Below are 22,539 nucleotides of genomic sequence, written 5' to 3'. Positions count from 1 at the left end.
TTAAAGGATGCCTAGGAGTTTGAAAGACAGAGAGAGGGAGAACTAGGGTCCCAGCAAGCTAAAACACAGTTATAAATGCTGCAATTCAAGTTCATCCAGGCGATGAACCAAGCTATGTCCCCAACCCCCTGCACTCCTCATAATGACATGCATTGACCTGTTATCAAGTCCTTAAATCTGGATGCTTCCTTGATTAAGTTCCCAAAACAAACTTGCCCACAGAACATTAGCTGAATGTTAATAAGAAGATCTATCTTTTAAGAGTTCCTGCTCTATGCCAGACCCTGTGAAGGGTCACTTCTGGTGAGTTATCTCATTTAGTCTTCATAAATTTCCCATGAGGTGTTTATCACAAACTCTACTGAGTACATGAGGAGAATAAAGTTCAAGGAAGGAAGTAAAACAATTTGCCCAGAGTCAAATCCTATCCATGGTGTGTTCCCAAAGGTTGATCTAAAACACAATGGTACCTCACTGCTTTCTCAATACTGCTCTCCAAAGGCACTATCTGTGTAGCCCCAAGTACCCCCACATGGGGCTTTGAAAAGGGCTGAAGAATGGTAGTACACAACAAAAATTTCTTCATCTATCTGTAACCATAAGTGTTAACTCTCACAGATTCCTTTTGGGCTGAGAAAGGAAAATAGATATATTCTGATTAACAAACGGAAGTACATTTCTAGTAAACATGGTTTGTTCCTTTCAGATACTACTCATGTGACATGCATTAACTTATTTGTGTGGGCTTTTCCAGGATTCTTTCATCTTTTCCATAGGAAATTTTATTTTATTTTTTAAATTTATTTTAATTAAAAAAAAAATTTTGGCTGCACTGGGTCTTCATTGCTGTGCGCGGGCTTTCTCTAGTTGCGGAGAGGGGGCTACTCTTCGTTGTGATGCGCGGGCTTCCCACTGCAGTGGCTTCTCTTGTTGCGGAGCAGGGCTTCTAGGCGCACGGGTTTCAGTAGTCATGGCATGCGGGCTCAGTAGTTGTGACTCATGGGCTCTACAGTGCAGGCTCAGTAGTTGTGGTGCCCAGGCTCAGGTGCTCCGCGGCTTGTGGGATCTTCCTGGACCAGGGCTCGAACCCGCGTCCCTTGCATTGGCAGGCGGATTCTTAACCACTGCACCACCAGGGAAGTCCCACAGGACATTTTAAAAATAAGGTGCTGGGCTTCCCTGGTGGCACAGTGGTTGAGAGTCCACCTGCCGATGCAGGAGACATGGGTTCGTGCCCCAGTCCGGGAAGGTCCCACATGCCACGGAGCGGCTGGGCCCGTGAACCATGACCGCTGAGCCTGCACGTCCGGAGCCTGTGCTCCGCAATGGGAGAGGCCACAACAGTGAGAGGCCCGCGTACCGCAAAAAATAAATAAATAAATAAAATAAAATAAATAAAAATAAGGTGCTGATATGGAAAATAACATAAAGGGAAGAAATTTAATAATAAATAATAAAAATTTTATAAGAAGACTTTCCACACAAGATTATATTACTACTTCCAGATTATTTTTAAAAAGTCAAATATTGCTGGAATTCAGTCATGTATTTAGCATTTAATTAGTGCTGAGTGTGAAGAGGAAAGGTGAGAGAGGGGCAGTGTGGCATAGGGAATATATTTCTTTTCTTTATATAAATTTATTTAGCTATTTATTTATGTTTTTATTTTTGGCTGCTTTGGGTCTTCATTGCTGCGCACGGGCTTTCTCTAGTTGCGGTGAAGGGGAGCTACTCTTTGTTGCAGTGGCTTCTCTTGTTGCAGAGCACGGGCTCTAGGCACGTGGGCTTCACTAGTTGTGGCTCGCAGGCTCTGGAGCGCAGGCTCAGTAGTTGTGGCACATGGGCTTAGTTGCTCTGTGGCATGTGGTATCTTCCCAGACCAGGGCTTGAACCTATGTCCCCTGCATTGGCAGGTGGATTCTTTTTTTTTATTTATTTGGTTTTTGTTTTAATTTTTGAATTTTATTTTATTTACTTTTTATACAGCAGGTTATTATCAGTCATCAGGTTTACACACATCAGTGTATACATGTCAGTCCCAATCGCCCAGTTCATCACACCACCATCCCCACCCCCCGCGGCTTTCCCCACTTGATGTCCATACGTTTGTTCTCTACATCTGTGTCTCAACTTCTGCCCTGCAAACCAGTTCATTTGTACCATTTTTCTAGGTTCCACATACACTCGTTAATATACGATATTTGCTTTTCTCTTTCTGACTTACGTCACTCTGTATGACAGTCTCTAGATCCATCCACGGCTCAACAAATGACCCAATTTCATTCCTTTTTATGGCTGAGTAATATTCTATTGTATATATGTACCACATCTTCTTTATCCATTCGACTGTCGATGGGAATTTAGGTTGCTTCCATGACCTGGCTAGTGTAAACAGTGCTGCAATGAACATTGCGGTGCATGTGTCTTTTTGAATTATGGTTTTCTCAGGGTGTATGCCCAGTAGTGGGATTGCTGGGTCATATGGTATTTCTATTTTTAGTTTTTTAAGGAAGATCCATACTGTTCTCCATAATGGCTGTATCAATTTACATTCCCACCAACAGTGCAAGAGAGTTCCTTTTCACCACACCCTCTCCAGCATTTATTGTTTGTAGATTTTCTGATGATGCCCATTCTAACTGGTGTGAGGTGATACCTCATTGTAGTTTTGATTTGCATTTCTCTAATAATTAGTGATGTTGAGCAGCTTTTCACGTGCTTCTTGGCCATCTGTATCTCTTCTTTGGAGAAATGTCTATTTAGGTCTTCTGCCCAATTTTGGATTGAGTTGTTTTTTTAATATTGAGCTGCATGAGCTGTTTATATATTTTGGAGACTAATCCTTTGTCCATTGATTCGTTTGCAAATATTTTCTCCCATTCTGAGGGTTGTCTTTTGGTCTTGTTTATGGTTTCCTTTGCTGTGCAAAAGCTTTTAAGTTTCAGTAGGTCCCATTTGTTTATTTTTGTGTTTATTTCCATTACTCTAGGAGGTGGATCAAAAAAGATCTTGCTGTGATTTATGTCAAAGACTGTTCTTCCTATGTTTTCCTCTAAGAGTTTTAAAGTGTCCAGTCTTACATTTAGGTCTTTATTCCATTTTGAGTTTATTTTTGTGTATGGTGTTAGGGAGTGTCCTAATTTCATTATTTTAAATGTAGCTGTCCAGTTTTCCCAGCACCATTTATTAAAGAGACTGTTTTCTCCATTGTATATCCTTGGCTCCTTTGTCATAGATTAGTAGACCATAGGCGTATGGGTTTATCTCTGGGATTTCTATCTTGTTCCATTGATCTATATTTCTGTTTTTGTGCCAATACCATATTGTCTTGATTACTGTAGCTTTATAGTATAGTCTTAAGTCAGGGAGTCTGATTCCGCCAGGTCCGTTATTTTCCCTCAAGATTGCTTTGGCTATTCAGGGTCTTTTGTGTCTCCATACAAATTTTAAGATTTTTTGTTCTAATTCTGTAAAAAATGCCATTGGTAATTTGATAGGAATTGCACTGAATCGGTAGATTGCTTTGGGTAGTATAGTCATTTTGACAGCATTGCTTCTTCCAATCCAAGAACATGGTATATCTCTCCATTTGTTGGTATCATCGTTAATTTCTTTCATCAGTGTCTTACAGTTTTCTGCATACAGGTCTTTTGTCTTCCTAGGTAGGTTTATTCCTAGGTATTTTATTCTTTTTGTTGCAATGGTAAATGGGAGTGTTTCCTTAGTTTCTCTTTCAGATTTTTCATCATTAGTGTATAGGAATGCAAGAGATTTCTGTGCATTAATTTTGTATCCTGCAACTTTACCAAATTCATTGATTAGCTCCAGTAGTTTTGTGGTGGCATCTTTAGGATTCTCTATGTATAGTATCATGTCATCTGCAAACAGTGCAGTGACAGCTTTACTTCTTCTTTTCCAATTTGTATTCCTTTTATTTCTTTTTCTTCTCTGATTGCCATGGCTACAACCTCCAAAACTATGTTGAATAATAGTGGTGAGAGTGGACATCTTTGTGTTGTTCCTGATCTTAGAGGAAATGTTTTCAGTTTCCACCATTGAGAATGATGTTTGCTGTAGGTTTGTCGTATATGGCCTTTATTATATTGAGGTAGTTTCCCTCTATGCCCACTCTCCGGAGAGTTTTTATCATAAATGGGTGTTGAATTTGTCAAAAGCTTTTTATGCAACTATTGAGGTGATCATATATGGTTTTTATTCTTCAATTTGTTAATATGGTGTATCACATTGATTGATTTGCATATATTGAAGAATCCTTGCATCCCAGGGATATATCCCATTTGATCATGGTGTGTGATCCTTTTAATGTGTTTTTGGATTTTGTTTGCTAGTATTTTGTTGAGGATTCTTGCATCTATATTCATCAGTGATATTGGCCTGTAATTTTCTTTTTTTGTAGTATCTTTGTCTGGCTTTGGTATCAGGGTGATGGTGGCCTCGTAGAATGTGTTTGGGAGTGTTCCTTCCTCTGCAATTTTTTAGAAGAGTTTGAGAAGGATGGGTATTAGCTCTTCTCTAAATGTTTGATAGAATTCACCTGTGAAGCAATCTGGTCCTGGACTTTTGTTTGTTGGAAGATTGTTTATCACAGTTTCAATTCATTACTTGTGATTGGTCTGTTCATATTTTCTGTTTCTTCTGGGTTCAGTCTTGGAAGGTATACCTTTCTAAGAATTTGTCCATTTCTTCCAGGTTGTCTATTTTATTGGCATAGAGTTGCTTGTAGTAGTCTCTTAGGATGCTTTGTATTTCTGCGATGTCTGTTGTAACTTCTGCTTTTTCGTTTCTAATTTTATTGATTTGAGTCTTCTCCCTCTTTTTCTTGATGAGTCTGGCTAAAGGTTTATCAATTTTGTTTATCTTCTCAAAAAACCAGCTTTTAGTTTTATTGATCTTTGCTATTGATTTGTTTGTATTTCATTTATTTCTGCTGATATTTATGATTTCTTTCCTTCTGCTAACTTTGGGTTTTGCTTTTTCTTCTTTCTCTAGTTCCTTTAGGTGTAAGGTTGGATTGTTTACTTGAGATTTTTCTTGTTTTTTGAGGTAGGCTTGTATAGCTATAAACTTCCTTCTTAGAAATGCTTTTGCTGCATCTCATAGGTTTTGGACTGTCGTGTTTTCATTGTCATTTGTCTCTAGGTATTTTTTTATTTCCTCTTTGATTTCTTCAGTGATCTCTTGGTTAGTTAGTAACGTATTGTTTAGCCTCCATGTGTTTGTGTTCTTTACGGTTTTTTCCCTGTAATTCATTTCTAATCTCATAGCGTTGTGGTCAGAAAAGATGCTTGATATGATTTCAATTTTCTTAAATTTACTGAGGCTTGATTTGTGACCCAAGATGTGATCTATCCTGGAGAATGTTCCGTGCACACTTGAGAAGAAAGTGTAATCTGCTGTTTTTGGATGGAATGTCCTATAAATATCAATTAAAGCTATCTGGTCTATTGTGTCATTTAAAGCTTGTGTTTCCTTAGTAATTTTCTGTTTGGATGATCTGTCCATTAGTGTAAGTGAGGTGTTAAAGTCCCCCACTGTTATTGTGTTACTGTTGATTTCCTCTTTTATAGCTGCTGGCAGTTGCCTTATGTATTGTGGTGTTCCTATGTTGGGTGCATATATATTTATAATTGTTATATCTTCTTCTTGGATTGATCCCTTGATCATTATGTAGTGTCCTTCCTTGTCTCTTGCAACATTCTTTATTTTAAAGTCTATTTAATCTGATATGAGTATTGCTACTCCAGCTTCCTTTTGATTTCCATTTGCATGGAATATCTTTTTCCATCCCCTCACTTTCAGTCTGAATGTGTCCCTAGGTCTGAAGTGGGTCCCTTTAGACAGCATATATATGGGTCTTGTTTTTGTTTCCATTAAGCAAGCCTGTGTCTTTTGGTTGGAGCATTTCATCCATTCACGTTTAAGGTAATTATTGATATGTACGTTCCTATGACCATTTTCTTAATTGTTCTGGGTTTGTTTATGTAGGTCCTTTTCTTCTCTTGTGTTTCCCACTTCGAGAAGTTCCTTTAGCATTTGTTGTAGAGCTGGTTTGGTGGTGTTGAATTCTCTTAGCTTTTGCTTGTTTGTAAAGCTTTTGATTTCTCCATTGAATCTGAATGAGATCCCTGCTGGGTAGAGTAATCTTGGTTGTAGATTCTTCCCTTTCATCACTTTAAGTATATCATGCCACTCCCTCTTGGTTGTATAGTTTCTGCTGAGAAATCAGCTGTTAACCTTATGGGACTTCCCTTGTATGTTATTTGTTGTTTTTCCCTTGCTGCTTTCAATAATTTTTGTCTTTAATTTTTGCCAATTTGATTATTATGTGCCTCGGCGTGTTTCTCCTTGGATTTATCCTGTATGGGACTCACGGTGCTTCCTGGACTTGGGTGGCCATTTCCTTTCCCATGTTAGGGAAGTTTTCGACTATAATCTCTTCAAATATTTTCTTGGGTCCTTTCTCTCTCTCTTCTCCTTCTGGGACCCCTATAATGCGAATGTTGTTGCGTTTAATGTTGTCCCAGAGGTCTCTTAGGCTGTCGTCATTTCTTTTCATTCTTTTTTCTTTATTCCGTTCCATGGCAGTGAATTCCACAATTCTGTCTTCCAGGTCACTTATCCATTCTTCTGCCTCAGTTATTCTGCTATTGATTCTTTCTAGTGTACTTTTCATTTCAGTTACTGTATTGTTCATCTCTGTTTATTTGTTCTTTAATTCTTCTAGGTCTTTGTTACACATTTCTTGCATCTTCTTGATCTTTGCCTTCACTCTTTTTCTGAGGTCCTGGATCATCTTCACTATCATTATTCTGAATTCTTTTTCTGGAAGGTTTCCTATCTCCACTTCATTTAGTTGTTTTTCTGGGGTTTTATCTTGTTCCTTCATCTGGTACATAGCCCTCTGCGTTTTCATCTTTTCTATCTTTCTGTGAATGTGGTTTTTGTTTCACAGGCTGCAGGATTGCAGTTCTTCTTGCTTCTGCTGTCTGCCTTCTGGTGGATGAGGCTATCTAAGAGGCTTGTGTAAGTTTTCTGATGGGAGGGACTGGTGGTGGGTAGAGCTGGCTGTTGATCTGGTGGGCAGAACTTAATAAAACTTTAATCCGCTTGACTGCTGATGGGAGGGGCTGGGTTCCCTCCCTGTTGGTTGTTTGGCCTGAGGCAACCCAACACTGGAGCCTACCTGGGCTCTTTGGTGGGGCTAATGGCAGTCTCTGGGAGGGCTCACGCCAAGGAGTACTTCCCAGAACTTCTGCTGCCAGTGTCCTTGTCCCCAAGGTAAGCCACAGTCACCCCCCGGGCAGGCGGATTCTTAACCAATGTGCCACCAGGGAAGTCCAGGGAATATATTTCTTAAATTTTGAGTCACTCACACCTAAGTTCAAATCCTGATTCTGCCACTTACTAAGTGATACTGAAAAGTCAATCCATTTCTTTGACCCTCTGTTTCCTTATCTGTAAAATGGAATGATATAAGTTGAAGTACCTGGCAACTTGTCCTCTAACCCTTTCCCAACATTCACCCCCAAGGTCACCACATCCTCAAGGCAGCAGCATCTGACACCGATGAGCTCTCCCTCCTCTTTGAAATAATTTCTTAATTTGGCTTCCAGGACTCCACCCTCTCCTAACCATATCAATACTCACATTAAATTATCGAAGTACTTTAATTAAAACGTAGTGTCAAGTGATATGGGGACATATGTATATGTATAACTGATTCACTGTGTTATAAAGCAGAAACTAACACACATTGTAAAGCAATTATAGTCCAATAAAGATGTTAAAAAAAAAAACCCCGCAGTGTCCTAATGAATAAAATAGCAAGATCCAAGTAGGAATGGCCTTCAAGAAACATACTTTAAAGAAACAAATAAGTTAAAAGGAAAAGAATGGAAAAAATTATATTAGGCTAACACTAGTCAAAATATATCTCCAATAGCTTCAGTAATATCAGATAAAGTATATTTCAGAGCAGAGGACATTTCAGAGCAGAGGGACAAAGGTCATTCCGTAATGCTAACAGATCAATTAATCAACAGGACATAAAAATCTTAAACATTTATGCCTCTTGTAACAAAGCTTCAAAATATATTAAGCAACAACTGATAAAGCTGCAAGGAGAAGTAGGCAAACTCCAAAGTAAAGTTGAATATTTTGATACCCCACTCTTAATAATTGATAGAACAAATAGACAGAATACAATCAACAATACAGAACACATAAACAGCACTATCAACAAAACTGACCCAATTGACATTTATAGAACCTTCCTCACAACAACAGATTACACATCCTTTGCAAGTGCACAAAAAGAATTTATCGGCAAAGACAATATATTGGACTATCAAATAAGTCTCAATAAATTTAAGAGGATTCAAGTAATATTCAAGAATTCAGGTAATTCAACTATGGTCCCTGACCACAATGGAGCTAAATTAAAAATCAATAAGAGAAAGATCCCTGAAAAATCTTCAAATATTTAGAGACTATTATAACACACATCTAAACAACCCATGGGTCAAAGAAGAAATCAAAAGGTAATATAGAAAGTATTTTGAACTGAATAACAATGAAAATACAGCATATCAAAATTTGGGAGATGCCATTAAATCACTTAAAGGAAGTTTAAAGCAGTAAAGAAAAATAAAGTTCTCAAATCAATAATTTCAGCTTCCCCCCCAAGGAAGCTATAGATACAGATGGCAAAGAAATACCTGAAAAGATGCTCAGTATCGTTAGTCATTAGGGAAATGAAAACTACAACTATAATGAGGTGCCATTACACACCACTACAGTGGCTAATATCAGAAACCCTGATCAAACCAGGTACTGAAGAAGATGTGGAACAACTGGAATTCCCATATAACCTGGAAGTTTCTTAAAGAATTCAACATACATCTGCCATGCAACATTGCAATTCCACTTGTAAATGTGTACCCAAGAAAAATGAAAGCCTTTGTCCATACAAAGACTTGTATATGAAGGTTCATAGCAGCCTTATTTGTAATCACCAAAACTCTCGAACAACCCAAATGCCCATCAAGGGGTAAATGTATGTTCAAATTGTGGTGTAGTCATACAACTGAACATGCCTCATCAATAAGAAGAACTATTGTTGTATATTGCAATATGGGTGAATCTCAAAATAATTATCTGGAGAGAAACAGCCATAGCAAAACAGAAGAAAAGAAGAATATTACTCTATGATTCCACTTACATAAAACTCTAGAAAATACAAATAATCTGTAGAGCCAGAAACAGACTACCTGGGGAGTGGGTAAGGTAGGACAGGGGTGGGGATTACAAAGGGGCACGAAGACACTGTTGGGGAGATGTATATGTTCACCATCTTCAATGTGGTTACAGTTTCACAGGTGTATACATATGGCAAGGAAAAACTGTACATTTAAATATGTGTGTTTATTGTATGCGAATTAAACCTCAATAAAGTGGTTAATTTTTAAGTCAAAAGTAGATTTGAAAAGTGATGCTCAAAAGCAGTGCCTGGCTCCATCTAATGTCTGATAAACCGCAGCTCCTATTCTTTATTCTGGGTTCTCAGTGGGCTACAGCGCTGGCTAAGATGTGGTCCCTGTCCTCAAGGACTCCTCAGTGGGGCTGGGGAGAGAAACAAGTGAATCGATTACAATAAACGTTAATTGTTTTGGAGTGTTGCTAAATGAAATTTGCAGATGGTAAATGGTACAGGGACTTAATATCCGAACAGAATTGGAATGTTCAAAATGAAAGGAAGAAAAAAAATTAAATCTTTACCCTCCCTCTCTTCCTCTGTGCCACAAATAGAGATTTCTTAAAGCTATTTGATTCAGCATGCAAATCATGGTCTATTTATTCTTGTTTTCTTCAATTAGTATATTAGCATTTCTCTCCCCTACATTATGCATGTGTAGCCTAATGTCATTTTCATTTGCTTTAACTCAGTGTGTGTTTGGGGGTAGGGATGGTTTGAAAGTCTAGAGTGATGTTCTCTGGACTGTTGACGGGAGTAGTCTCCTCTGGGGCAGGCCAAGGTCTGTACCCAGAGGGTCCTTATGGAATGTTTGTTGGTGGCAAACCAGTGAAGGTGGTAAGGTCGGGGCCGGGGCCTGAGGGGCAACAACAGGAGAACACTCTGGGCAGAGGGGGCTATGAAGAGGTCCAGACACTGGGATGACCCTGCGCTTGGGGTGGCAGAGATGTCTTATGATACAGGCACAGCAGCTCTAGATGACAAGCAACGGCAGGAACTGAGACCAGAGAGGGCTCTGAAGTCAGCTCATGAACAGCCTCATAGACCACGTGGAGGAATCTGAACTCTATGCTATGGACCCTGGCAGCCCACCACCTGCCAAAGACCTGTTCCAGCATACAGGTGAGCAGATGTCGAGAGAAAAAGCACATGACTGTGTTTGAAACACAAATGCATGTGGCAGCCAGAGTGCACCACTTCATCCTTGGAAAGCACAGTATGCATTAGAGATGGAAGATGCCTGCAGGAGACACCTGTTTCTTGCTGTTTAACTTACCCGCCCTCTTTGATCACAGAATCATTTTTCCACAGAGCACCTACGAATTAGCAGAACATGTGTTTCCCCGAGCCCAGTGTGGAGACTGCTGCAGGAAGCCTGGCCAGTGCTTCCCCTGCCCTCCTCCCCGTCTGCTCCACCACCTGCCAATGGCCTGTCCAGGGCACAGGGGAGCCTGTGTGCCCGAGAGGAAGAGCTCGTACCCCACAGGACTTGAAATGCAGGCACAGGAAAAGGAGATGCAATGGAACATGAGGTGCTGACAGCGGCAGCTCATGAAGCAGGATCACAGCTTTCTGAGTTCCTGAAGGATTGGGAGGTTAAAAATGCCTCTTCCTCTACACATAGGTAATTAAACAAGGTGAGGAAGCAGGAGGCAGATGCAGAGCAGGAGGCTTAACCCAGCACCTCCTGTGTGTGTGAGCCCCTCATGCTGGGGGCTCTAGGGAGCTTGACAGAAAGAAGGTCCAGCCCTCACTTATAGGCTGTTCGGGAAGCCAGGCACATGCATCAAGGCCCCAACACAGCATAACTGGGGTGAGGAGTACAGGACGCCAGGAGAAGGAATAACCCTACTGGGAAATCCAGGAAGACCTTTGGGCAGAGGCAATGTTTAGCAAACTCATGCAGGAAAGGTAAGTCCTTGATAGTCAGAGACAGGCATTCCAGGAACAAAGGAAAATCCTAGCAAAGGTCCAGAGCCAGGAGAGGAAAATAAATAGAGGAAACAACAAGTCACCCACTGCTTGCATGGATGAGCCATGGGAGAGTGGGCAGAGGGTAAGAAGTAAAAAAGCACGGAAAGGTGTGACGGGGTCATCCTGGAGCAGGTTCTGAGGTAGGGAGCAGGATGTGGGCTTTTCTCCATTGGCTAGGGAGCCAACAAATAGGATGGAGACACCAGTCCCTGGGATGGGAGCACTGGGTGAGAACCAGGTTAGGGGGAGGATCATGAGTTCAGAGAGAGACGCACTGAGCTGGAGGTGGTCATGGGGCTTCCAAGTGGCTGAGTCCAGAAGGCATCTCGATCCGTGGGTCTGGAGCTCAGAGAACAAAGATATGGGATGTGGGGGTCATGGACCTAGGCTGGCAAGGAGGCAGGGAGTGAGGGCCTGCCGGATGCGACTCCTCCCTCCTAGAGCCCACCTCCCCCTGGGCCCCTGCTGAGCCACAGAACACAGCTCAGAGCATCACTTGCTGACAAAACCTAAGTGCAAGGGTTATGCATGTGCTCCTGCATTTCTTGAACCATTTCCAGCAAAGCTTGCTTTTGTTTCTATGTCTGGAGGAACTAGTCTAACCATGAGAGCTGTCCAGTAACAAATGGAGTGCTTCAAGTCCCCTTCACAGATGGTTCTGGAAGAGGCTGGAGAGACAGACATATTCCATAAAAGAATTTCCTCCAAGAAGTTCCCAAGAGGCCAGGCTATGAGGCAGATGTGTCCTGCCTGGACACAGAGCCTCTCAGGAGGGCATTCTCCACTGCGTCCTGACTCCACCCAGCACTAAGGACACCTGTGCATCACTGGGCCAGAGCCACGTGGACAGGAAGCTCTCCAGACAAGCTGATAAAGAGGTTCTGGGAGCCAAAGTCAAGTCTGACTGGTCCTGAACTGGTAGCTTCCAACGAATGACCCAGAGCTGTCCCCTCCATCCCTGAGCCCCCCATCTTAATTGTTGCCTTTGTCTTTTCTCAGAGGCTGGCTGGGAAGTACTATTCAAAGCAACTTGTTCTACCCTATCCTAAGTACATCGACTTGCCTGCAACCAAACCTTTTCAAGAATCTACTCTTTGCATGGGGTATTGGGGATTCAGTGGTGAGCTGGATTCTGACCACGTCCTCAAGGGACTCACGGCCTTGTGGCCACCTTGACTAATGTTTAAATTTGCTTTCCACACATTCTTTTGAATCCCCCATCCTCCTCCAAACTAACATGTAATTTAATCAATCAATAAAAATAAAGTTTACACCCCAAAGCACACCTGCTTGCCAGTGTCCCCACAATGGAGCCCAGAGACCTGTAGAAATTGTCAGTGAGGCTCACATACTCACAAACCTTTCTCTGTATCCAGTTACCCCTTCTCCAAATAAAACAGGCTTGTAACATGCAACACCAATATTCACTGGTGAAGGGGTACCGTAGACATATTAAGAAAACCACTGCATGAAGAAAGCAAACAAAAATATGTGCCCTTGAATGTTTATCTTGAATCCAGGAAAATATATTAAGAAAGTCAAATACAGAGAGAGAAACTGGAGGACAGAGCCTGTAAGGAAGGAGGGAAGCAGGGGGTGGAGTCGGAGGACCGCCTTGGAGAAAAACGTGGTAGAAGAGGCACAGACCTGAGCTCATCTGATGGACTGAACTTCCTCCAGGGAAGTGGGGAGCAGCTCAGGAAGAGGGAAGATGGGGCCCCGGTGTAGATGCTGGATTCTGGAGACAGTGTTGGAGCTACCAAATGCCTGCTCCCCTTTTTTTCCTATTTTATTTTTTCCTAGCCATCACATCTGATAAACGGAAAAGCAACTGGGAAAATATTTGTCTGTGGCTCTCTGAATAAAGCCTGGAAATCTAACTGTCATAAGAATAACAGGACTTGTTCCCAATGGGGCCATGCTGTAATAGGAAACAGCAGTTCTGAATATGGCTAGCTCCTAAGGATAAGTCAATTTAGAGAACATCTTAGTCATTAACCAGAGGCCACACTGGGTCTAAGGGTCAAAGCTTTACAAAAGGACCCACCTTCAGATCGCAGGCTTCAGGAATGTCCACGAGCTGACACCAAGGCCAGCCCAAGAGTGTCCCTGTCAGTATGCATACCTGAGCCCTACTGACTGACCTTATTGAATTAGACCCTGGCCATAGGTTAAGGATCGTTGTCAGGGCCACATGCATGATGGTGCCCTTTGGTGGAAAGGGCTCTGGAACCAGACAGTCATCATACAGAATCCCAAATGCACCATTCAACAGTGTATGACCTTGAGCAAGTGATTTAACCTCTTGAGCCTCCCTTTTCCCATCTGCAAAATGAGGATGGTAATAACTGACACACAGGGTTGTTGATGAAGATAAGGGTGTTAACAGATATAAAATGCCCTGACAAGTGCTTGGCCTCCCCATAGAAAAGGAAACCAAGAAAGAGGGAGGTCACTTCCGGAGGAGGACACACTTATCCCAGGGACAGTCACATGACTGGTGTGCCAGCTCACAGTGCAGTGCACTGATGACTGGGGTGGAACACAGCCATCCTCTTGGGTGAGGCTGTTCCAGTGTGGCTCTGACAGGTGTGCCCACACCTGATGCCTCCCAGTGGCACTAAGTCCTGGGTTCCAGCTGCCCCGGCAATGCCCTGGGAGCACTTCACATTGGCTAGTGTTGACGCCAGCCCTCGCAAGGGAAAAAGAGGGACAGACAAGAGGGCCCTGGGAGTGGGTCGGGATGCAGGGGAGGAAGCAGGAAATAAGTTAGAAATGTAAAAACAGAGCACTTTTGGAAGACTGGCAGTAGAGAGACACTGGCTATCCAATTTGGAGGAGCCGCCCTAAAATAAAGCCAGCACTACATGTTTGCCTTAAGTGGTACACAGAATGCATCCTTCCCCCAAACAAAAGAAACCTATAAAGACGATGGCAAAGCCCAGAGCATCGAACTTCCCAGGGACCGTGGGGGACTCTGTCAGGCTCTGAAGAAAGGGGAGGCGGCTGTCACGTCCCTTCTCCTAATCACCAGCACAACCATCCACAACCCGAGGGAAAGGGACAGTTACCTCGCATGCCTCCCACCGGCCCGTGTAGACGTGGCGCTAATAAGATATGAATTTATGGACAAACTTCGAAAAGTGGGCCTTGCAAGCAGTTACTATCAGATACTACCTGCAAAATTATAAAATCAGCCACCCCAAGCTCTTTCAGCCATAGTAGCACTGAGCCGATGAAGAAACACATATCATAAAAGCATAAATTACCTGCACAATAAACCTTGCATCTTCTAGTATGTGGCCATTAGAAATCGATCAGTTAATTTAGGAGCAACGGAAGGCCACAGGGCTGATGAAAGCCCGTGCCAGGAAGCACTTTCTAGAGTCAGCTGTGTTAATAGCTGGCTAGGGTCACCAGGCTGCCCTGGTGGGTGCTCCCCGAATGGATGTGCGGGCAGAGGGCATGGCATCACAGGCCACTCCCGTGTAATGTTTGCAGCGTGGAGGTGGCCAGGACAAGTTACGGTGTAATTGGTGGAGAACAGACCAGGCTGCAGTGAAACCTCGGTGTGCCCGTTCCTCCCAGGACCCAAACCAGTGGAATGGCCAGTCATGGGAGAGATTTCCCATTTCCCCCCTTTAAATGGTTCCACTGAACTGTGCCCTGACCAGCTGCACAGGAGGTGTGCACACACATACACACACACACCTATACGCATACACATATACTCATACACATACTGACATGCACACACACACTTATGCACACACATCCACACTCTCACAAATATATACAGTTACACACTCACACCCATGCACTCTTATAGACACACCCTCACACAGAGTCACATAACACACATACCTTCAACCTCCTGCAGGAAATGCAGCCTCCATCTCCTCTGCATTCCTTTGCCCACCCCCTCTACACCCCATTTTCTAACCCGCCCTCATCTCTCCGGTCTCTGACCCCTGACTGGTGACCTCCCCTCACCCTGTACATCTAATGCCTGATGCCACTTCTCACGGACTCTTGACTTCCTCCTGGACTCAGATCTCCACTCGGCCCCTGGTTTCCACCTGCTCCGGCTGAGTATCTTGGCAAGTTCTGTTTACCTCTCTCACCTGTTGTCTTGCACGGTGGAGCCCTGGAATCTATTCCAGCACCAAGGATCACTCTGCACTTTCCCAAGGGGTGGGGGCTCAGTGCAGGCCACGCCCCTCACCATTCTGGGGCTCTTACCTCATTCACAAAGACCCAGTGGCTGTCCTTGGAAGCCAGGTTGGTCTCCACGGCCTGCAGAGAGAGAGAGAGAGAGAAAAAAAAAAACATGACCAGAAGCAAGCCAGAAGATGGCAGACGCACAGGATGACTGCCGAGATGGAGTTTGATAAACATTGTTCCTGGAAAATTTTTTCCACACAAAGCACGCTGTTCCCCTGAGGTCAGCTCTGGCTGCCTTAGCTACGAGACGCATCATTTGAACATGGACATCTGATTTCCTGCTGTTCTTCGGAGCTCTCATGCGCCAGTCCAGTTCCAGTAGGCGTCACAGGGCCATGGGCGGGGACATCCCTCCCCTCTCTCCTCTTGGAGAATGCCTGCAAACACCTTTCTGGAGGGGTGCTCAGGGAGGAATGTCTCATTGCTGCCTGAGGCTAGAGAATCAGGAATCGGGAACAAGGGATTTACAGTAGTTTGTCCAGCCTAGCTGAACAACACCCAGGAAGATGGCAGCTCACAGCTGGGGCTCTGAGCTGCCTTCAGATCTAAAGAACCCATCAAGGACCCTAGAATTGGCTCTTTTTTGCTGCGGGGCAGTGACCCCCATCCCCATCATTCTCTCTTAGAGCATTTTGTTCTATTTCTTTATAGCACCTGCCGTGTCTGTACTTGAATAATTATCAGCTTATTTATTTTTTATTATCTATCGCCTTCACCAAGTTGGGGGTCTCCATGAGGTCAGGGACCACATCTGTGGCTGTCACATTTGTGTCTCAAAACCTTACGCTATAACCAGCACATAGTAGGTGTTCAATATATAAATGAATACTGTTGTTGAAGATATGAATGAAGTACAGGAGGGCGAAGCAGATAGGACCCAGTTACTTATTTTGTTTCTCGTATGTTTTCATGAGTGCTCTCTCCCTTTTTTAATTGGAAATCCAACAGATTGAAAAAGAGGAGGAACTGGTAGTTTTCAAGCCTGTCCTGTAAGAATACTCACAGTTAGCACGAGCCAAATACTGCTGAGTGCCAGGCACTGTTCCAGGCCATCTACGAACCTGGGAGAGAGCTCAGATTGTAGTCCTCTTTTATTTTTACTTTTTTTGGTATTTCTTAATGTAATTTTTGTCACTCTTTTTATTTGGAAAAATACAGAAAAATTAAAATGTTCAAAATTATCCCATAAACCTGCCCCATTTTTTAATGCACTAAAGTAGTGAAAACACCCCATGTATCCCTCCAAATTCATCCCCCAGAGATTGTTCCAAATGGCCCCTTCCAGAAGTTTTCAGTCATACCTGCATATATGTATCTATATACACTTATCAGACAGATGTTTTAATTAAAATGGGATCATGAAATACACATCAGGTTACAACTGTCATTTTTGACTTAGTGTATCAAAAATATCTTTCCTCTTCAGTACACAGAGATCTGATTCATTCTTCTTAACAGATGAGTCACAGAGTGGTAAGGAGCCTCCCTGCTCCAGTAACCCAAGGGGCTGGGGGTCTGTGCTACCCCTTGGGGGGTTGACTACTGGGCCACCCTGCATGATAGGGGGCACTCCAGACTGGAAGCGGTCACAGAATGGGACAGTGAAAACTGATGGCCAGTTACAGTCACCAGGGACAGTGCAGGTGTGCAAGAGAGGCTGGAATTGCTCTTTGCAGCCTCTGAGAGTTGAGTTAGCACCAAAGGCTCCAGTACTCAGGGGAGCAGATACCAACTCAATATAGAAGAGAAGTTCCTGACTTTCCAAGGAGTTCAAGATGGAATGGGTTGCAGGAGCAACAAGATCTCACTGTGGAAATGCCTGCATGGAAGGCAGATAGCAGGGCCATATATGGTATGTAAGTATCAACATGGAGGTTGACCACAGGCGAGGGGTAGCACACCATCACGCACTGGCATTCTGCAGCCATGAGTCTCAAGTCTGGCTGCATGTAAGAACCTCCTAGGGAGCTTTTAAGCATGCAGATCCTGGGCCGCACTCCTTGGATTCCTAACTCATTGGGAATAGTCATGTGCCTGACATGCTGTGTTGTTTCAGAGCTCTGAACCCTGACTCTTAGCCTCTGGAGCTGAGAGCTCTACTCCAGAATGTATAGTTCTGTGAATCTGAAGGTATAGGTGCACCTGTACAGGTGAGAGGTCCTCCAGTGTCCCTGCAGGAGCCAGCAGTGCAGAGGACCTGACTCAGTTGCCAGGACATCCCAGGAAGCAGGTGCGAGCCCTGGCTACATTAAGGCATCTTCCCACCTGGTCTCATCCTCATGGGTGGAAGATAATGATGGAAAGAATTGATCAGAAAACCCCACAGGACAACTGGCCAACTTTCCTGTCCTACTTTCCCCCTCACCAATTAGCTAATTTGTTAAGCCTCTTTTCCCCACACGGAGATAAACAGCACTTGGCTACAGCCTTTTCCAGAGGGTGCAACTCCCACAGAAGCTGAGATAGATGGTGAGGAGAAGCGACTGCAGATTTAGCAAGAACACCCCTCCCCCCTGATGGCTGGAGAGCTGCCAGCTCCGTGGGCAGAGCCCTAAATGTTCCCAGCCCAGTGGACGTGTCCCCTTCTAAGTGCCATCCTTTCCCCAGCCATGTCTGAGGCAGGCGGAGGCCCCCAAGACCTCCCTTTCATCTCAGAGCCAGCAAGGTAAGGAGGGGGCAGGCAAGCACAGGACGGTCGAATCCCAGGTCTGCCTCTGCTTAGCTGAGGGCTCCTGGGTGAGCTACTCCACCTCTGAGCGGCAGTCCCACACATACAGGGTGTTCGGCGGCCAGCAGTACTATTGACACTCCGCCCTGGTCCCCCTCAAATCCCATCAGGCGTTCGGAGCCCAGTGGCTCCCCGTATGCGTTCATTGCCAATGGCAGGCACTGTGGCCAGCTGTCCGAACCTTCCTTGGCACTCGGGAAAATGTACACGCTCACGAAGGACTGAGGGTACCATATATCCAAACCCCAGCTGCCCCGTTCCCTGATGGGGGCTGCTCAGAGCGTGGGCTCAGCTGTGTCCGGATCCCCTCTGTGGGGCTAGCCCACATTACCTCGCTCATGCACCCTCGCTGGCTGCTTTCACTTCCCTGTTCCACGTTCCCACTCCCCAGCTAGGTTTTTTTTTTTCTTAATTCCCCCGGGAACACTTCTTACTAAATCATTGTCACACACACTCTTGCCCCGAAGTCTGCTTCGGGGGACCCAACCTGAGACAAACCCCTCCTATCTTAAAGTTACTGTGAGAATTAAATGAAATTACGGGTGAAGCATCCAGCCCAGAAAGCAGCTCACTATGGATGGTCAGTGAACACGAAGGCCCTCCCTACGCCTTCCACTCACGTCCCCTGCCTGGTTGTCCTTCGATGGTCTCTTCTGAATGTGTAGAAGTGGGTCATCTCTCATGTGTTCCTTCTCTCAGTCAACAGACGGCACCAGACACACACAGCAGCTGCCCTAACTCTCCTGCACACGGGTGTGAGCCAGGAGTCTCGTCCATGCCGCTGTGGAGCCAACAGACCAATAACAAACACACAGGTATGGTCAGCACTGCCTCCTCTATGAGTCCACAGACCCTTCAGGGCAGCACAGTGGGGCCTCCCCTCATCCCAGCCACGCTGCGGGTTTACCACTGCAAAACACCACTGGCATCTGCAGAGGAGTGCTGGACCAACTAGACAAATAAGGGCAGGCCCTTCATTCCATGGGTAGGCAGGGAGTGGAGCTGGCCTTCCGCTCCAGCTGGGCTCCTGGTCACTTGCTCACTGCAGGTAGGGAGGCTGGCTTCCTGCAACCGGGCTTCTCTCCTGGAACGGGACACCATGGCTGTGAAACTCCCCACTAAATAATGCAGTGGCAGGTGGTAGAGTCCTGAGCAACTTCAGGAGCTCCGCACAGTCCCTGGAAACTAGGTCTCAATGAACCCAAGGGATGCCCTCAGTGGCGCAGTGCCTCGGCACAGCACAGGCAGCTCTGCTTAGGTCAATGCTGTGAGTCCCTGAAAGGCTATGCCAGACCATCAGAGCCCAAAGGCCTGACTCCTGGGGTCCCTCAATAGAGTGGCAAGTGGAGAACTTTAGAAGAAGAACTGAGGAGGTAGGAACTTCTAAAGAATCATGCTGACTCCTGTTTTAGCCCCTTTTGAATAGGAGACCCAAAATGCTTCAGGTGGCATGTAGCCCAGGCTAAGAGCTGGGATGGTGGACAGAGACAGCCAGTGGGAAGGGACATCACTTGCTGAGGCAGAACTGGACATCTGCCCTTGTTCTGACACCCACATACCACCCTTTTGAGAGATAAGTGCACTGTCATAGGTGGAACCCTGTTAAAGGAAGCGGAAGGCAGCTGTTCTTCCCACACCCACACCTGGAGGAGGGAATGTGTCCCCTCGTCCGTGAGCAGCAGCCCCTGTCCGAACCTCAGGGTGCCTTTTCCTACGGCCAGTCGCATCTATGGAGCCAGAGTATAAGTGATACAGGACACACCATCCCTGCAGGCTTGCCAGGCGCCAGGGGACATTTAGATGCTGTCCTGAACACCCAGCCACCTTGATCCCACAGTTTCCATAGAGAAGTAGAGGCAGACCAAACCCCAGCTCCTGGCTCCCAAAATGACAGCAGCCCCTAGCACTGCCAGGAATGGGATGTGTGGGGCAGCTCGCCTGGAAGGGGCTGCGAACACGTGGAAGTGAGGCTCAGTGCTAATATGCAAACATCTGGATGGAAGCAGAGAAGACAGGAGTTCTGAGGGATCAGAGGAAGCACCTCCAGCCTGTTCCCTTTCCTCTGTGTTCTCAGTCTTTCATGCAGAACCAAGTTGCAGCCATTTCCAAGGGCGACAAGAGCCTGCTTTTATCAAGCACCAGCCAGACACTTCAATACAACCCGTCCACTTGACAAGCCACGGGTCTTGCTTCGTTCACAACACCCTAAGGAGCCAGGTAGGTTCTCATCCCCATTTCACAGCCGAGGAACTAAGATCTAGATCTAGACTCGGATCTTACACAAGCCCCTCTGTTAGTAGAGACTGGATTTGAACTCAGGTCCATCTGTCCCCAAAGCCTATGTTCCTTTCCCTTGATAATGCGGCTCCCTAAAAGGCCTGGACAACAGTCAGAGCAAATGTACGAGCTTTTGAGCCTGGCCCTCTTGACTATGGGAACAAAATGACCTTTTATTCATATCTAAGAAAATGGCCTTACTAGCCGCGGTGCCTTCCTTCCCAGGTTAACTTATCCTCCTAAGTATGAGACCATTGTACCACTTGCCGTTCTCAAGTCTGAGGCTGTTTCACTTGATCTTGGCCTCAAGGAATAGTAAATGGAGTGGAAAAAACCTCCACATGCAAGCCTTCCAGCAACATCGCTGAGGATTTATTTTACAACGTGCAAATGCCACTGACTATTCACGTACGTGTTAATTGTTGGCCACTTATCCAGCATCCCCCCCCCCCCCCGACACTGGGAGCCTGAGATAATGAACGCTTGTCACCGACTAGCATCTTTTTAAAACCCCAACTCTAACATTTCAGAACATTCCCCCCATGGAGCCTGGGGCCTGGCATTTTCCCAGGAACGATACTGAGCTAACTTTAAAGACCCACTGCTGCCTTTGCAGCAACGTGCTATTTAGGAACAATTCTCTCTGTGCGATGTCACCCCTCTGAAGCACGAGGGAGTGCAATGCCCCCGATTTGCAAGGAAGGGGAGTAGCTGATGGCGAGACGACGGACGATTTCAGGAGCCCATTTATAAGGAAATCAGCAAAGCAGCCACCGTGAGGCCCGAGTTTCATAAGATATGCCCAGAACCACCATGAGGAACCCCATAAAGGGCAGTTATCACTAGGTCAGGCCACACCATCCTTCCCAGGGGCTGCCTTCTTGGGAAAAGGGCCTGAACTTCTGGCTCGGATACTTTCTGGCCCTCTGTACTCCAGCCTTTTCTCTAGAACCTCTTGGAGACTTCCTTTCACCAGAAAACTGCCTTAAGGATCTCCCCCAGTCTCCCATGGCTCCTACTTCTGGCTCCATCCTTCCTCCTAGAGCTTATTGGGGAATCGTGGGTCTCTTTCCCAGTTTCCTCTCCCAGACCCTTCCCAATAGATGGTACCTCCTGACCAAGTGTGAGGTTTCTGTTCCCACCTCACCCATCGTTCTGCTAGAGCTTCCTTGAGGCCCAGGGCCCTCACCCTTGGTGGGAGCAGGAAATTCAGCCACCTGAGTACATGTGTGTGTGTCGGGGGACAGAAGGGGGGTTTGCTGGAGGATGGTGGAGACAAGGAAATCACCCCAGCTACACAAAGCCATCTGGGGAAGGTGTGGCAGAATTAATCTTGCATAGCTTCCAAACATAACTCTGGGACAATAAGAGGGTGTTTTTGCTGAGGGAGAGCTCAGCCTGTGGCCTGGGAGTTCAGGGAACGCTCTGGCTGGGAGAGGCTGGATGGAGGTGAGGGTTGCTTGCAGGCTGGGTCCAATCACTGACACTCACTGAACAACTCTGCCACCTGACCCGGAGCTAAGCCCTCTGCACATGAAACCTCCCTGAGTCTCACAACAGCCCACTGACAGAGGTTCTGAGCCTACAGATGGGCCTACAGATGAGCCTACAGACTTTACCCAAAGTCTCCCAGCAAGTCAGTGCAACCGAGGCAGCATAATCAAGCCTTTCAGATGTCAGATCCCACGCACTTTTGAGTGTATCATGCCGACTCGGGGACCAAACAAAGACAAACTCATTCTTGGTACTTTTTGTAGATGTTTAATGAAAAACCAAGAGTTGAGCTGGAAGACGATGCAGACAGTCGTGAGGCTTGGCGTGTGGAGCCACAGGGACTTCTGTAAAGTCAGGTCCTGGATTCTGGAGTTTCCTTCCACCACCCCTCCCCAGAACCCCTGGGTCAGGTGGTCCTCCAGTTGCCAAAGGGTTTCTGTATATGGAGAGCAGCTTCCAGTCCATCACCAAGAGGTGAGCTCCTCACGGGCCGAGGTCTGGTGCAGTTACCATGCAACCCTGGCAGACAGTGAACTTCAGAAGATGTCTATGGAAGAAATGAATGGTG

The 22,539-nt window shown here is 45.4% G+C and overlaps 1 protein-coding gene across 3 annotated transcripts in view; it reads right to left on the bottom strand.

The window, feature by feature from the left end:
* GRID1 (glutamate ionotropic receptor delta type subunit 1) overlaps nucleotides 1-22,539 on the bottom strand; it is a 663,206-nt gene that overhangs the window by 243,833 nt on the left and 396,834 nt on the right. For all 3 annotated transcript variants that reach the window (XM_079899987.1, XM_079899988.1, XM_079899989.1), the window contains exon 5: nucleotides 15,491-15,544. In XM_079899987.1, the coding sequence (XP_079756113.1) occupies nucleotides 15,491-15,544 (54 nt within the window). The remainder of the gene's footprint in view (nucleotides 1-15,490; nucleotides 15,545-22,539) is intronic.

The sequence above is a fragment of the Stenella coeruleoalba genome (assembly GCF_951394435.1).
Source record: "Stenella coeruleoalba genome assembly, chromosome: 16".
Lineage (NCBI taxonomy): Eukaryota > Metazoa > Chordata > Mammalia > Artiodactyla > Delphinidae > Stenella > Stenella coeruleoalba.
The sequence above is the reverse complement of the archived record's forward strand: the minus strand, read 5'-3'. Positions and strand labels throughout refer to the sequence as shown.